Source organism: Nerophis lumbriciformis, linkage group LG07 (genome assembly GCF_033978685.3).
Source record: "Nerophis lumbriciformis linkage group LG07, RoL_Nlum_v2.1, whole genome shotgun sequence".
In the NCBI taxonomy this organism is placed as follows: Eukaryota; Metazoa; Chordata; class Actinopteri; order Syngnathiformes; family Syngnathidae; genus Nerophis; species Nerophis lumbriciformis.
The window spans coordinates 7,674,092-7,690,741 of NC_084554.2; the positions used below are offsets into that span (position 1 = coordinate 7,674,092).

Here is a 16,650-nt window from a genome sequence, read left to right on the forward strand (position 1 = left end):
TTACTTTGAGCTCCTCCCGGATGGCAGAGCTTCTCACCCTATCTCTAAGGGAGAGCCCCGCCACCCGGCGGAGGAAACTCATTTCAGCCGCTTGTACCCGTGATCTTGTCCTTTCGGTCATAACCCAAAGCTTGTCTCGTTGTGTAAATGGTAAATAAAAAGAGAATACAACAAATCCTTTTCAACTTATATTCAATTGAATAGACTGCAAAGACAAGATAATAAACGTTCAAACTGGAAAACTGAGAAAGTTCAGGAATGTTTAAACACTTTTTTGGAACATCCCACAGGTGAACAGGCTAATTGGGAACAGGTGGGTGCCTTGATTGGGTATAAAAGCAGCTTCCATGAAATGTTCAGTCATTCACAAACAATGACGGGGCGAGGGTCACCACTTTGTGAACAAATGCGTGGGCAAATTGTTTAAGAACAATATTTCTCAACCAGCTATTGCAAGGAATTTAGGGATTTCACCATCTAAGGCAGGGGTGCTCACACTTTTTCTGCAGGCGAGCTACTTTTCAATTGATCAAGTCGTGGGGATCTACCTCATTCATATATATAATATATATTTACTTATTTATGAAATATATGTTTTTGTTAACAAGTTAAAGGTGTTTAATGATAATGCAAGCATGTTTAACACATATAGTTAATATTGTTAATAAATTGAAGGTGTTTAATGATAACACAAGAATCAGGGGTGCTCACACTTTTTCAGCATGCAAGCTACTTATAAAATGATCAAGTCAAAATGATGTACCTACTACAAAAATGCAAAACATATATTTATTTCTAAATATATTGAGGATTCTTTATATCAACAATGTATGTTGATGTACATGCATAACCGCACGAGCCAATATTGCACAACACAACACAATTAACTATGTACATTTTTTGTCATTACCCGAGTTTACTCTGATGACTTGCACTGAATTGAATCAGTCAGGGATGCATAGTCCGGACAGTAGCTGCTGACAGCCAGCCTCAAGCACACTTCCAAATGTTCATCAGTCATGGTGGAACGGTACTTGGACTTAATGATCTTCATGTGGGAAAAGGCTGACTCACATAAATAAGTGGAGCCGAATAATGCAGTCAAGGAGGTAGCACATTTCCTGATGTTGGGGTACTTTACCTCTGTGAGTAAGTTCCAGAACTGTCCATGAGCTCTGGACTTCAGCTCAATGTCGGCTTGCAGTGTCAAAATCTCATCTTCCACTCCAGAAGAGTTCAGGTGAAATAAAGTTGCAATTTGTGATGCGAGGGAATCAACCTCAGCATCTTCCCGAAAAGGATAGCACATGAATGTAGCGACTGGCTCGAGCAAAGAAAAGTCTTGAAAGCGTTTGTCAAACTGTGACAGACAATTGTCAATCTGCTCTGTGTAGCGTGCACTGTCAAGTTGCACACAGGCCTTCCCTTGCATCTCCAGCTCTGACGCCAGGTTCTGGAAGTTTGCCAAATCATGGCGCTGCAGCTTTGAGGAGAGATGTTTCATCTTTCGTTTGAAAGCATTAACTGAGCTGATCATATTGATCACTCTTTTGTCTTTTCCTTGCAGCTCTAGATTAAGATCATTCAACATGTTGGTCAGATCGGTTAAAAATGCCAAGTCTAACAGCCACTGACCGTCATTTAGTTGCGTGTATTCTGCATGTCCAGCTGCTACACGAAAAAACTCCTTAATCTCTGGACAGAGCTCTCGAAATCTTTGCAGGAATTTCCCTCGACTAAGCCATCTCACGTCAGTGTGCAGCAACAACTCAGAGTGGTCGCAGTCAGCCTTCTCCAGATGTGCACGAAATAACCGTCTTTGAAGAGATCTGGCGCGATTAGAACAGGCGATCTTCATTGCAACATCCATGATCTCCTTCCTGTTGAGCATTTTAGCGCATAACGCTTGTTGGTGGATTATGCAATGGTAATTTAGGAAGTCCGGGAAATCATCGTCCTGCCTGCACTTGGCAATGAATCCATTCAAGCGGCCAACCATTGCGGGAGCTCCATCCGTGGTGATAGACATCAGTTTGTACACTGGGAGCTGAGTTTTCTCCACAAAGTTTTTAAACGACTGAAATATGTCCTCTCCTCGCGTCTGTTCTTTCATGGGCAGTAATGTTAGTAGCTCTTCTTTTGTAGTGATATCACTAAACACCATACGGATGAAAATGCACATCTGGGCTGTGTCACTCACGTCCGTAGATTCGTCCAACTGCAGTGAGAAACACTCGCAATCTCCGATGTCCGTCCAAAGTTGCTGGGTTAAATCCTCAGCCATGGCTTCACAGAGCCGTGTAACTGTACATCTTGACAACTGGAGAGCTTTGATCGAAGATAATATTTCTGCCTTATTTTTAAAGCCTTCAACGAATGCCTCCTTTACCATCTCTCCGTCTTGGAACGACTTCTTGTTTTTAACGACGATGTGACTCACCCGGAATGATGCTTCGGTGGCGACTTTCGCTTTTGAAGTTTGTGTGAAAAATGACTGCTGTCCGGACAACTGGGATTTCAGTTCCTTCACCTTTCTCTTTCTCAGCTCGCTTTTCAGCGGGAAGTCGGTGTCGTATTTGCCATGAATAGTCCGAAAATGCCGCTCCACATTTCGCTTCTTTGGAATTGCGATGGCAGATTGGCAGATGAGGCAAACGCACTTCGAAAATGTCATCGTGAAAAAAAAGTCCTCCTCCCATTCCGTATGAAAGTGATAAGTTTTTGTCTTCTTACTTGGTCCAGCTCCCCCACTCATTTTTATACACTTAAGAGAAAAAGAAAAAAACCGAAGGCTGAAAATTGGCGGTAACTCGCTGACAAGCTTGTTAGCTTTGCTGCACTGAGCGCCGTTGTTTGCGCATGCGCAGTGACCTAAGTGTCAGGAAAACGAAGATGTCATCTGACTGGCTGCCCTGTTTATCAATCAAAAGACGGGGTGGATGATAGGCTGCCGTGAATTTGCATTACATTTAAAAAAAAAATTTGCATTACATTAAAAAAATTTATTTTATTTTATTTTTTTTTTTATAATGTAATGCGATCTACCAATACTACCTTTGCGATCGACTGGTAGATCGCGATCGACTGGTAGATCGCGATCGACTGGTAGATCGCGATCGACGTATTGAGCACCCCTGATCTAAGGTCTGTAACATCATCAAAATGTTCAGAGAATCTGGGGAAATCACTGCACGTAAGCAGCAAGGCTGAAAACCAACATTGAATCCCCGTGACCTTCGATCCCTCAGGCGGTACTGCATCAAAAAGCGGCATCAGTGTGTAAAGGATGTCACCACATGGGCTCAGGAACACTTCAGAAAACCACTGTCAGTAACTACAGTTGGTTGCTACATCTGTAAGTGCAAGTTAAAACTCTACTATGCAAAGTGAAAGTCATTTATCAACAACACCCAGAAACGCCGCCGGCTTCGCTGGGCCCGAGCTCATCTAAGATGGACTGATACAAAGTGGAAAAGTGTGCTGTGGTCTGACGAGTCCACACTTCAAATTGGAAACTGTGGATGTCGCGTCCTCCGGAACAAAGAGGAAAAGAACCATCCGGATTATTCTCGGTGCAAAGTTCAAAAGCCAGCATGTGTGATGGTATGGGGGTGTATTAGTGCCCAAGACATGGGTAACTTAGACATCTGTGAAGGCATCATACAGGTTTTGGAGCAACACATGTTGCCATCCAAGCAACGTTATCATGGACGCCCCTGCTTATTTCAGCAAGACAATGCCAAGCCACGTGTTACATCAACGTGGCTTCATAGTAAAAGAGTGCGGGTACTAGACTAGCCTGTCTGTAGTCCAGACCTGTCTCCCATTGAAAATGTGGGGCGCATTATGAAGCCTAAAATAGCACAACGGAGACCCCCGGACTGTTGAACAACTTAAGCTGTACATCAAGCAAGAATGGGAAAGAATTCCACCTGAGAAGCTTCAAAAATGTGTTTCCTCAGTTCCCAAACGTTTACTGAGTGTTATTAAAAGGAAAGGCTATGTAACACAGTGGTAAAAATGCCCCTCTGACAACTTTTTTGCAATGTGTTGCTGCCATTAAATTCAAAGTTCATGATTATTTAAAAAAAAAAAAAAATGTTTCTCAGTTCGAACATGAAATATCTAGTCTTTGCAGTCTATTCAAATGAATATAAATTGAAAGGGATTTGCAAATCATTGTATTCTGTTTTTATTTACCATTTACACAATGTGCCAACTTCACTGGTTTGGGGTTTTGGACATTAATTATGAAATGCTGTTCCTAGATTACATACATGCTAATTAAAACAACGCTGCAATGATGTATTTTACAGACAAAAAGTTACACACTTTATCCCATGCTTGTGCAACAGCGCACATCTCATTATGAACAATGTGAATGTTTGAAGGGGAACAAAATGTGATCTCTGAAAGGGTTACATGTCTCAAATTCTACACAGTAGGACACCCACCCAGACATACCACATACAGAATCACAATCAGAATGACTTTAATAATCCCTGAGGGGAAATACAGATTTTCAGCACAATCCCATTGAAGAGCAGACAAACATTACAGGGAGACAGAACAGGATCAAACATTACAGGGAGACAGAACAGGATCACTGAAGGGTCTGCCAACTTCCGGCGCCTCTTAAAAAAAAGGTGAGAAACAGGTAAACGCTGGGGAGTGAGAAAAAAAAAATCAGTGTAAACCTGGGCCCCTGGAGAGGGGGTCCAGACTGAGGCCAATGGGGAAAAAACTCATAGCCATAGCATCCATAAGCATGTGTGTAAGAGGGTAATATCAAAGACTACAAAGGACATTAAAGACATTAAAAGAGCAGAGCTGATGCAACCAGCCACTTCTACACACAGCCTCAAAAGTAAAACAACAACAACAACAAAACAAACATATACACTCTGTGGTGTTCTACACATCGTCTGCTGGGGTGGGCGGAGCATGGCCAGAGACAGGAGCAGACCCAACAAAGCAACCAAGAGAGCCGACTCCACCCTCGGCCGCCCACTAACTCTCGGCCAGTGTCCTGGTCTGCATGGATGAGCGAGGATACGTCCAAGGAGACCGAGGTGTCCGATACCTGCTCATTCAGCCAAGACACTGTGAAGTTTGTCCTTCCCGGCGCTCAGCACCAGCTCCGCAGCCATGTCTCTTCATCCACATCTCCTCCAGTCTCTCCAAACGGACTCTGGTGTGGCAGAGACCCAGCAGCTGGTCTCCATGGCCAAAAGGCTCCCGGGAGGCAGATCCAGGAGTTCACAAAAAAGCACCGCAGAAGTCATGAAAGTGCCACCCCTTGTCACACAGCCCCAAAAGGCAAAAACAAGCCCACATGAAAAGAAGAGGGAAACATCCGGAACACAAAAGGATGACACAAGAGCACAGAGCTCCTGCCACCAGCAGCCACTACAGCGGCGCCATCTTGTACAGCTCATGAAAACAAGATATTTTTCATATCATTTATATTAGAAAATATTATGATAAAAATGACTGCCGTTAATTGATTATTATAATTCAACATTTGACTTGTTTTGTGTGGTTTGTAACATTAAAAACTTTTTTTGAGAATAGTGAGAGAGTTAAAGTAGTGAAACAATGAGTCTACTTGTTCATACAATAATGTGTGTAGAATTAGCTTTGACAGGGCGCAGACTGGACTCTGGACCAGTGGTTCTTAACCTGGGTTCGATCGAACCCTAAGGGTTCGGTGAGTCGGCCTCAGGAGTTCGGCGGAGCTTCCACCGCGGAGGTCAGGACACACCCGACTCATCGTGTAAATAAAAACTTCTCCCTATCGGCGTATTATGGATACCCCCAAACAATGTTCCCTCTAATTTTCCATATGCGTGGACCTACTCAGTGGCCTAGTGGTTAGAGTGTCCGCCCTGAGATGTGTAAGTTGTGAGTTCAAACCCCGGCCGAGTCATACCAAAGACTATAAAAATGGGAGCCATTACCTCCCTGCTTGGCACTCAGCATCAAGGGTTGGAATTGGGGGTTAAATCACCAAAAATGATTCCCGAGCGTGGCACCGCTGCTGCTCACTGCTCCCCTCACCTCCCAGGGGCTGAACAAACATTTGTTGGGTCAAATGCATAGGACACATTTCACCACACCTAGTGTGTGACAATCATTGGTACTTTCACTTAGATGTGCACACTGAGGCCACACCAGGAACACACCTGTCCCAAACCTGACTAAATACCAAGTTCAATGATTTATTATTATAATCAAATGACAGAAGTAATTTCCAAGGGATTATTTTCTAAAATAAGTGTTTTGGCACACTTACAATGACAGTAACACAACATATTGTTTTTCATGAGCTGTGTACTAGTATTGTATGTCTGGGTGGGGGTCCTCCTTTGGAAATCATTTGTACCCCTTTCCGATATCGCATTTAGTTCCCTCTAAAACATTCACATGTTGCACAATGAGATGTAAACATGGGATCATGTGTACATTCCTGTAACTTTCTGTTTGTAAAATATATCTTTATTAGTATTTCTTTAATATAATAACATAATGTCATGATTAATAGTTATACATTAAGATTAAATTAAGAATTTTTTTTTTTTTTTTTTCACTAAAGAAGGGTTCGGTGAATGCGCATATGAAACTGGTGGGGTTCAGTACCTCCAACAAGGTTAAGAACCACTGCTCTGGAGCCTACGTTAGCTGTCACCTGGCTGTGCTACACTCTGGACAAGTCACTAGTTCATTACAAAAAACAGTCGCCAGTTGATTGTAGAGCAAGGATGTGACTGTGCATGTGTGTTACACACAATTGTATTGTGACACATTCAACTTGTACTCAGTAAGAAACATTGTTCTTAATAATTACTGAATCATGACCTTAGTTACCTTATCATGATGTGTTTCATGTGCTCTTGTAAAATGTGTCATTGAATAATAATACAGCATTTACATAATAATACTCTGACTTGTTAAGTGTTCATCATGAAAGAAAATGAAACAAATTGGGTGCATGACGCCAGGCACTGTCAAGAAGAGTAAAGAAGACAAAGATTGAAGGTGGCAATGAATGGGGTAGAGGGGCCCACAAAGATACTCTTTCAGAGGGACCACAATTCCCAGCAAGGGCCTTGACAAGCAATATTAAATAGATGATAAATAACTATGATATCAATAAATGTAACAATGTTATATAGCAAAGTAAAAGTTGTGTTTCTTATCTAAGTAAATGTAACTGGTTACTACTCACCTATGTGGATAAGTGTGTTCACTTTTGACAGCTACGACAAAATAAAAGTCAAAACATAATAAAAATGATTTATTTATCATAAGAAACCATCTTTATCTTTCGCGACGGTCGCTGCGTTTAGAAACAAGCATGCAGTCAATGTTTGGCTTCACCGTGTCTAATTTCACTTTCACTTTCTTTGATATTGTGCCAGCAGAAGCGTCTGCCTCACACTTTTCCCCCACGTTCAGCACTTTGGCCACAGCCAGTCAATGGCATGAATGCTTTCTGCTGACTTTTTACTCAGGATGAAACTTCCTGATGCAACCCTGGCCGGGAATCCAACCCATGCGAGGCCGAAGCGTGTCCCGTTACCCCACCAGGGACGCCTCACGCTTGGGAGACATAATGGAGGAAATAAAAAGAAGTAGCCACTTTATGTCTATCAATCATTATTTGTATTGATGCTTTCTTGAGAGGACTACAATACCATCACTGATTGGATGTCATTATTTTCAACTCTAAATCTCACCTTCATTCCTCTTTCTTTCTTTTCTTTCCAAGTTCGGCGGCAAACTTGACACACCTTTTGTTTGTCAAGTCACGTGATTTCCCAGAAAAGCCACACAAGCATTTACCTGACGTGGCCACAAGGGGCGCTCTCTAGTGAGTCCAGTAGAAGACTTCTTGTTAGTTGACTGCTGCCACTTTTCTCTTCACAATAGCGTTTGGTCTTCCCTAGTAACAGTGACGCGCAATGGAATGCTGACTCCTCATTGGCTCAGGTGGAGCATTATTAAAAGAGCCTCGACATTTCCTGCTTCATTTGTCCTGTTTGCGAGTCAAGCGAGTGTTCGTCACTTTTGTCTTTCTCTGCGGGATTAAAAGTGACCAACATCTTTTTGTTTCGTGCTGACATCATGAACTTGTTTTTATTCTTTCTTCTGGTCGTGCAAATGCACATCGTGACGCCTGGTAAGTCCTTTTTATAACTTTATAAATGATTATTCATCAATTCTCGTTGTGCCTTCACTTATTTGTTTTCTGAGAGTTTCTATTACTTATTAATTATATTCATTCTTGTATTATTTGAGCTCTTTATTTCTTCATTCTGGTTCTTTTTAAACATATTTTATTGTTTTCCTTTTTTCTTTATCATTCAACAAAATATTCAAAGTGTTCCAAAAAAATTCTAGAAGCAGAGAAATCCGTTTTTTGTTTTCGCTTCAGTTTTTCTTGTTGAAAGACTTATTTTTCCAAGGCTTGTAAGAAGGAACACTGACTTCCTGAAATCTTCAACCACGGAAGTGTCAGAAAGTAATCAAGTGTAGTAACATCATTCCGCCACAAGGTGTCAGTAAGAGTCGACATCAAATGGGCAGAACAGCTTGTGTTCATATTCAGCCTCCATTGGAGAAAAGATATGTTTATTTTCAAAATGTTCAAAGTGTCAACAGATGTCCAATAATAAAATATATTATTCATGTGTTGTACTTGTCATAGAACACCATGTGAGTCTTGACTGTGATATCTAGCAGTGTTTGATGTTGACTTTAAGACCCCACTGAAGACTGAATGAGCTCAAATATTCACAGTGCAAGATTGTTGAACATGAAACTAAATAATAAAAAGTAATCTTGTTGTTGTGTTCTTCTTTCAGTGATTCACACGCTGCAGTATTTCTACACTGCGTCCTCTCAAGTTCCAAACTTCCCAGAGTATGTGGATGTTGGTTATGTTGATGGAGTTGAGATTAGTTACTATGACAGCAACATCAGGAAAGCAGAATCCAAACAGGACTGGATGAACAAAATCACAGCAGAGGAGCCAAAATACTGGCAGAGAGAAACAGAGATCAGTGTTGGTAATGAGTTTACTGCCAAACACAACCTTGAAGTTCTTAAGAAGCGTTTCAACCAAACTGGAGGTTTGTTTATGTTGAACTTTCTACTACTTCAATATATTTGATGTACTCTTGTTATACTGTAGTAAAACACACATTACTGCACTGATATACCTTGTCTCTGTCCATCCCATAATAACCTACACAAATACTGTTTGTGTGTGTGTGTGTGTGTGTGTGTGTGTGTGTGTGTGTGTGTGTGTGTGTGTGTTTGTCTGTGTGTGTTTGTGTTTGTGTGTTTGTGTTTGTGTGTGTGTGTGTGTGTGTGTGTGTGTGTGTGTGTGTGTGTGTGTGTGTGTGTGTGCGTGCGTGTGTGTGTGTGTGTGTGTGTTTGTCTGTGTGTGTTTGTGTGTGTGTGTTTGTGTGTGTGTGTGTGTGTTTGTGTGTGTGAGTGTGTTTGTGTGTGTGTGTGCGTGTGTGTGTGTTTGTGTGTGTATGTGTGTGTTTTTGTCTGTGTGTGGGTGTGTATGTGTGTGTGTGTGTTTGTGTTTGTGTGTGTTGTGTGTGTGTTTGTGTTTGTGTGTGTGTTTGTGTTTGTGTGTGTGGGTTTGTGTGTGTGTTTGTGTGTGTGTGTGTATGTGTGTGTGTGTGTTTGTGTGTGTGTTTGTGTGTGTCTGTGTGTTTGTGTGTGTGTTTGTGTATGTGTTTGAGTGTGTGTTTGTGTGTGAGTGTAATTGTGTGTGTGTGTGTGTGTGTTTGTGTATGTATTTGTGTGTGTGTTTGTGTGTGTGTGTTTGTGTTTGTGTGTGTGTTTGTGTGTGTGTTTGTGTATGTGTGTGTATGTGTTTGTGTGTGTGTGTTTGTGTGTGTGTGTGTGTGTGTGTGTGACTGCTTTACAACACTTTGTGTGTCTCAGGTGTTCACATTGTCCAGTGGATGTCAGGATGTGAATGGAATGATGAGACTGATGAGGTTAAAGGTTGGCAGCAGGAAGGTTATGATGGAGAAGATTACATATCGTTGGACATGAAGACATGGACATATACTGCAGCAAAACCACAAGCTTTCCCTGACAAACTCAAGTGGGACCAGAACATATTTATACTAGACGACCTTAAGTATTATTACACTGAGGAATGTCCTTCTTACTTGAAGAAGCATGTGAAGAATGGGAAGAAGGTCCTAATGAGAACAGGTAGAAGCACACCTTGTACTTTCACCTTTTAACATGTTAGCACTCCCCCTATAGGAACATTACTGACATTACACTCTGTCTCTTTATACTCTTTTCTCTTTCTCTCACCTTCTCTCCATCTTTACCTAATCCACACCTTCTCTCCATCTTTACCTCCATCCACACCTTCTCTCCATCTTTACTTCCATCCACACCTTCTCTCCATCTTTACCTCTATCCACACCTTCTCTCCATCTTTACCTCCATCCACACCTTCTCTCCATCTTTACCTCCATCCACACCTTCTCTCCATCTTTACCTCCATCCACACCTTCTCTCCATATTTACTTCCATCCACACCTTCTCTCCATCTTTACCTCCATCCACACCTTCTCTCCATCTTTACCTCTATCCACACCTTCTCTCCATCTTTACCTCTATCCACACCTTCTCTCCATCTTTACCTCCATCCACACCTTCTCTCTATCTTAACCTCCATTCTCATCTTCTCTCCATCTTTACCTCCATCCACACCTTCTCTCCATCTTTACTTCCATCCACACCTTCTCTCCATCTTTACCTCCATCCACACCGTCTCTCCATTTTTACTTCCATCCACACCTTCTCTCCATCTTTACCTCCATCCACACCCTCTTTCCATCTTTACCTCCATCCACACCTTCTCTCTATCTTAACCTCCGTTCTCATTTTCTCTCCACCTTTACCTTCATCCACACCTTCTCTCCATCTTTACTTCCATCCACACCTTCTCTCTATCTTAACCTCCATCCACACCGTCTTTCCATCTTTACCTCCATCCACACCTTCTCTCCATTTTTACCTCCATCCACACCTTCTCTCCATCTTTACCTCCATTCACACCTTCTCTCCATCTTTACCTCCATCCACACCTTCTCTCTATCTTAACCTCCGTTCTCATCTTCTCTCCATCTTTACCTCCTTTCACACCTTCTCTCCATCTTTACCTCCTTTCACACCTTCTCTCCATCTTTACCTCCATCCACACCTTCTCTCCATCTTTACCTCCATCCACACCTTCTCTCCATCTTTACCTCCATCCACACCGTCTCTCCGTCTTTACCTCCATCCACCCCTCCTCCCCATCTTTACCTCCATCCACACCTGCTCTCATCTTTACCTCCATCCACACCTTATTTCTATCTTAACCTTCGTTCTCATCTTCTCTCCATCTTTACCTCCATCTACACCTTCTCTACATCTTTACCTCTATCCTCAAATTTTTTCTCCATCTTTACTTCCATCCACACCTTCTCTCCATCTTTACCTCCATCCACACCTTCTCTCATCTTTACCTCCATCCACACCTTCTCTCCATCTTAACCTCCGTTCTCATCTTCTCTCCATCTTTACCTCCATTCACACCTTCTCTCCATCTTTACCTCCATCCACACCTTCTCTCCATCTTTACTTCCATCCACACTTTCTCTCTATCTTAACCTCTGTTCTCATCTTCTCTCCATCTTTACCTCCATCCACACCTTCTTTCTATCTTAACCTCCGTTCTCATCTTCTCTCCATCTTTACCTCCATCTACACCTTCTCTCCATCTTTACCTCCATCCACACCGTCTTTCCATCTTTACCTCCATCCACACCTTCTCTCCATCTTTACCTCCATTCACACCTTCTCTCCATCTTTACCTCCATCCACACTTTCTCTCCATCTTTACCTCCATTCACACCTTCCCTCTATCTTTACCTCCATCCACAACTTCTTTCCATCTTTACCTCCATCCACACCTTCTCTCCTTCTTTACCTCCATCCACCCCTCCTTTCCATCTTTACCTCCATCCACACCTTCTCTCCATCTTTACCTCCATCCACACCTTCTCTCCATCTTTACTTCCATCCACACTTTCTCTCTATCTTAACCTCTGTTCTCATCTTCTCTCCATCTTTACCTCCATCCACACCTTCTCTCCATCTTTACCTCCATCCACACCGTCTTTCCATCTTTACCTCCATCCACACCTTCTCTCCATCTTTACCTCCATCCACACCTTCTCTCCATCTTTACCTCCATCCACACCTTATTTCTATCTTAACCTTCGTTCTCATCTTCTCTCCATCTTTACCTCCATCTACACCTTCTCTCCATCTTTACCTCTATCCACAAATTTTTTCTCCATCTTTACTTCCATCCACACCTTCTCTCCATCTTTACCTCCATCCACACCTTCTCTCATCTTTACCTCCATCCACACCTTCTCTCCATCTTAACCTCCGTTCTCATCTTCTCTCCATCTTTACCTCCATTCACACCTTCTCTCCATCTTTACCTCCATCCACACCTTCTCTCCATCTTTACTTCCATCCACACTTTCTCTCTATCTTAACCTCTGTTCTCATCTTCTCTCCATCTTTACCTCCATCCACACCTTCTCTTCATCTTTACCTCCATCCACACCTTCTTTCTATCTTAACCTCCGTTCTCATCTTCTCTCCATCTTTACCTCCATCTACACCTTCTCTCCATCTTTACCTCCATCCACACCGTCTTTCCATCTTTACCTCCATCCACACCTTCTCTCCATCTTTACCTCCATTCACACCTTCTCTCCATCTTTACCTCCATCCACACCTTCTCTCCATCTTTACCTCCATTCACACCTTCTCTCCATCTTTACCTCCATCCACACTTTCTCTCCATCTTTACCTCCATTCACACCTTCCCTCTATCTTTACCTCCATCCACAACTTCTTTCCATCTTTACCTCCATCCACACCTTCTCTCCTTTTTTACCTCCATCCACCCCTCCTTTCCATCTTTACCTCCATCCACACCTTCTCTCCATCTTTACCTCCATCCACACCTTCTCTCCATCTTTACTTCCATCCACACTTTCTCTCTATCTTAACCTCTGTTCTCATCTTCTCTCCATCTTTACCTCCATCCACACCTTCTCTCCATCTTTACCTCCATCCACACCTTCTCTTCATCTTTACCTCCATCCACACCTTCTTTCTATCTTAACCTCCGTTCTCATCTTCTCTCCATCTTTACCTCCATCTACACCTTCTCTCCATCTTTACCTCCATCCACACTGTCTTTCCATCTTTACCTCCATCCACACCTTCTCTCCATCTTTACCTCCATCCACACCTTCTCTCCATCTTTACCTCCATTCACACCTTCTCTCCATCTTTACCTCCATCCACACCTTCTCTCTATCTTTACCTCCATCCACACCTTCTCTCCATCTTTACCTCCATCCACACCTTCTCTCCATCTTTACCTCCATTCACACCTTCTCTCCATCTTTACCTCCATCAAATCAAATCAAATCAAATCAACTTTATTTATAAAGCACATTTAAAATTTACCACAGGGGTAGCCAAAGTGCTGTACAATGAGCAGGTTAAAAGATAAAACGAGTACCGAGCAAACACAACACAACACAAACAGAACATGATAAAAAATAAATAATTAAAATAGAATTAATAAAAAACATAAAAACATAAAAACAGGATCACAGCAGGTGTATTATGGGGCGCCACACCTTCTCTCTATCTTTACCTCCATCCACACTTTCTCTCCATCTTTACCTCCATTCACACCTTCCCTCTATCTTTACCTCCATCCACACCTTCTCTCCATCTTTATCTCCATCCACACTTTCTCTTCATCTTTACCTCCATCCACCCCTCTTCTCAATCTTTACCTCCATCCACACCTTCTCTCCATCTTTACCTGCATCCACACCTTCTCTCCATCTTTAATTCCATCCACACATTCTCTCCATCTTTATCTCCATCCACATCTTCTCTCCATCTTTACTTCCATCAACACCTTCTCTCCCTTTTTATCTCCATCCACATCGTCTCTCCATCTTTACCTCCGTCCACACCTTTTCTCCATCTTTACTTCCATCCACCCCTCTTCTCCATCTTTACCTCCATCCACACCTTCTCTCATCTTTACCTCCATCCACACCTTCTCTCTATCTTTACCTCCATCCACTCCTTCTCTCCATCTTTACCTCCATCCACAACTTCTCTCCATCTTTACCTCCATCCACACCTTCTCTCCATCTTTACCTTGATCCACACCTTCTCTCCATCTTTACCTCCATCGACACCTTCCCTCCATCTTTACCTCCATCCACACCTTCTCTCCATTTTTACCTCCATCCACACCTTCTCTCCATCTTAACCTCCATCCACACCTTCTCTCCATCTTTACCTCCACCCACACCTTCTCTCCATCTTTACCTCCATCCACACCTTCTTTCCATCATTACCTCAATCCACACCTTCTCTCCATTTCCTCCATCCACACCTTCTCTCCATTTTTACCTCCATCCACACCTTCTCTCCATCTTTACCTCCATCCACACCTTCTCCCCACTTTGTCTTATGTTCACACGTGACATCACTTCCTGTGCAGAGCTTCCAGAGGTGTTCCTCCTCCAGAAGACGCCATCCTCTCCAGTCACCTGCATGGCGACAGGTTTCTACCCCGACTTAGCCGACCTGTTTTGGAGGAAAGACGGCGAGCAGATCTTCGAGGACGTGGAGCACGGAGAGCTGCTCCCCAACCACGACGGAACCTTCCAGATGTCGGTGGAGCTGAAAGTGGAGGTGACGGCCGAGGTGGAGGGCAAGTACGAATGTGTGTTCCAGCTGTCTGGCGTCAAGGAGGACCTGGTCACCAAGCTGGAGAGAAGAAGCATCCTGAGCAACGCAAGCCATGAAGGTGAGAAAGACACATTTAGTTGGAGATGTTTCCCATCACAAGTCCACCTGTCACCATTATTGATCCATGTCACCATGACAACGCTTGACGTCTGCATGCAAAGTAGTCATGAAGGTTTCCTCTTCATGCTTTGTCACTCCACTTGTGCTTTTTTGCTCTCCACAGACAACTGGAGCGTCGCCCTCGCTGCCACGGCGGCGGTCGTCGCTGTGGCGGCCGTCCTGGCGGCCATCATCATCGTCATGGTCAGGCGTCACAGAAACAGACAAGGTGAGAAACACCAATGTCCTCCGTCTTCTTCTTCTTCTTCTTCTTCTTCTCGGTCCAGGCCGTGAGTTGATGCTTTCATCCGGGCTGCATGTTTTAGTTGCCTTCCAGCCAAACACTCAAAGATCCACAGAGACAGAGCGCACACTCTCACATAGAAACACGTGAGGAAAAAGTCCATTTCACCTTGTTTCACTTTCATTTCAGCCCAGTACGATCCAGCTCGTAAGTAAAACATCTTTTCTTTGAGCCGCAAGAAACAAAGCCGTGGTGAAGCGTCACTCACATGGAGGTCTGATGTGGACCTTTGTTACAAGTTTAGCCTGAAAATCCCAACTTGAGCTGACTCCTTCACAATAAAAGACCCTCCTGTGAGCACACGCAATACAAAGTGTGGCATATCTCACGTTTGACATGAGTCCTCATGATGAGGATCAGCCAAATGAGACCTCAAGTGTGCTGACTCATCAAGAAGGTATCCTAGTCAGGAAGTAGAAGAGCAGCACTCTGCTTCTTCATGTTTCCAAGTCACACCTCAAAGATCTGATGTGAGTGACGAGGCACCTTCTGGATGTTCTTCCTTCACCGTTTGCGTTTGTCCCGCAGCTCGCCACGGCGGCGTGGAGCTCTCCGAGAAGGTGGCGGCTGAAGGCTGAGTAAGTCTGCACCTCCAAATGTTCTTGTGTGAAGATGATGTTCAACTTGCTTCTGTTGGGAATGTGCTGAGTCATCTTCTTCCTCCAGGATGCTTTGTGCACTGGAACACAGAGAGATGTCTCCATCGCTGAGGGACGTCATGGAGATGTGCTTTGTTCTTCATCCCACTGCTCCTCACGCTATTCCATCTATTCTTCTTTGGCCGTTAAAATACTTTCAACATCAAACGTTGGTGGCTAGAAAATCATTCGGGGCTCACGTTTCATGGCCTTGACATCATGACGAGGATTTCTTCTTTCTTTGAATGGCCGCTGCTTATGATCAATATCACATTGTGTCACATCTCTGTCAATAAATCCGTTTGTTCTCCACTCGCCTCGCACTGCTTTCTTGGCGACCAGGAAGGCTCTCGCTCATAACAATGGTAGAAATAGTTCATTTTTATTTATATTGTATTTTTTTCATTCAACACTTAAATCCCTAGATCAGTTTCAGGTTTATCTGTCCATATCATATTCTTTTTTTAATATTTTATGCCCTTTTTGTCAAAACCCTGTTTTGTTATGGCAAAACCACTAAATAATAATTTTTACTAAACGTAATTGCAATCTTAAATAGGTCAATAATTCATAACATCATTGATTTTAATTCATTCAATTTTGAGCAATGACAATTAAAAAATGTCTTAAAAATGTTAAAAATGTATTTATTTTTTTACTTTCAACACTTAAGTCTCTCCATAAACTTCAGATCCATCCCTCGTT

General features: G+C 42.9%; 1 protein-coding gene across 1 annotated transcript in view; it reads left to right on the forward strand.

Annotated features, from left to right (window-relative positions):
- Nucleotides 1-15,885, forward strand: part of LOC133609138 (class I histocompatibility antigen, F10 alpha chain-like) — a 264,787-nt gene extending 248,902 nt beyond the window's left edge. Inside the window, exons 2-6 of the mRNA XM_072913590.1 lie at nt 8,868-9,151; nt 9,975-10,217; nt 14,662-14,962; nt 15,128-15,232; nt 15,836-15,885. Of these exons, the coding sequence (XP_072769691.1) occupies nt 8,868-9,151; nt 9,975-10,217; nt 14,662-14,962; nt 15,128-15,232; nt 15,836-15,885 (983 nt within the window). The remainder of the gene's footprint in view (nt 1-8,867; nt 9,152-9,974; nt 10,218-14,661; nt 14,963-15,127; nt 15,233-15,835) is intronic.
- The last annotated feature ends 765 nt before the right edge of the window (nt 15,886-16,650 follow it).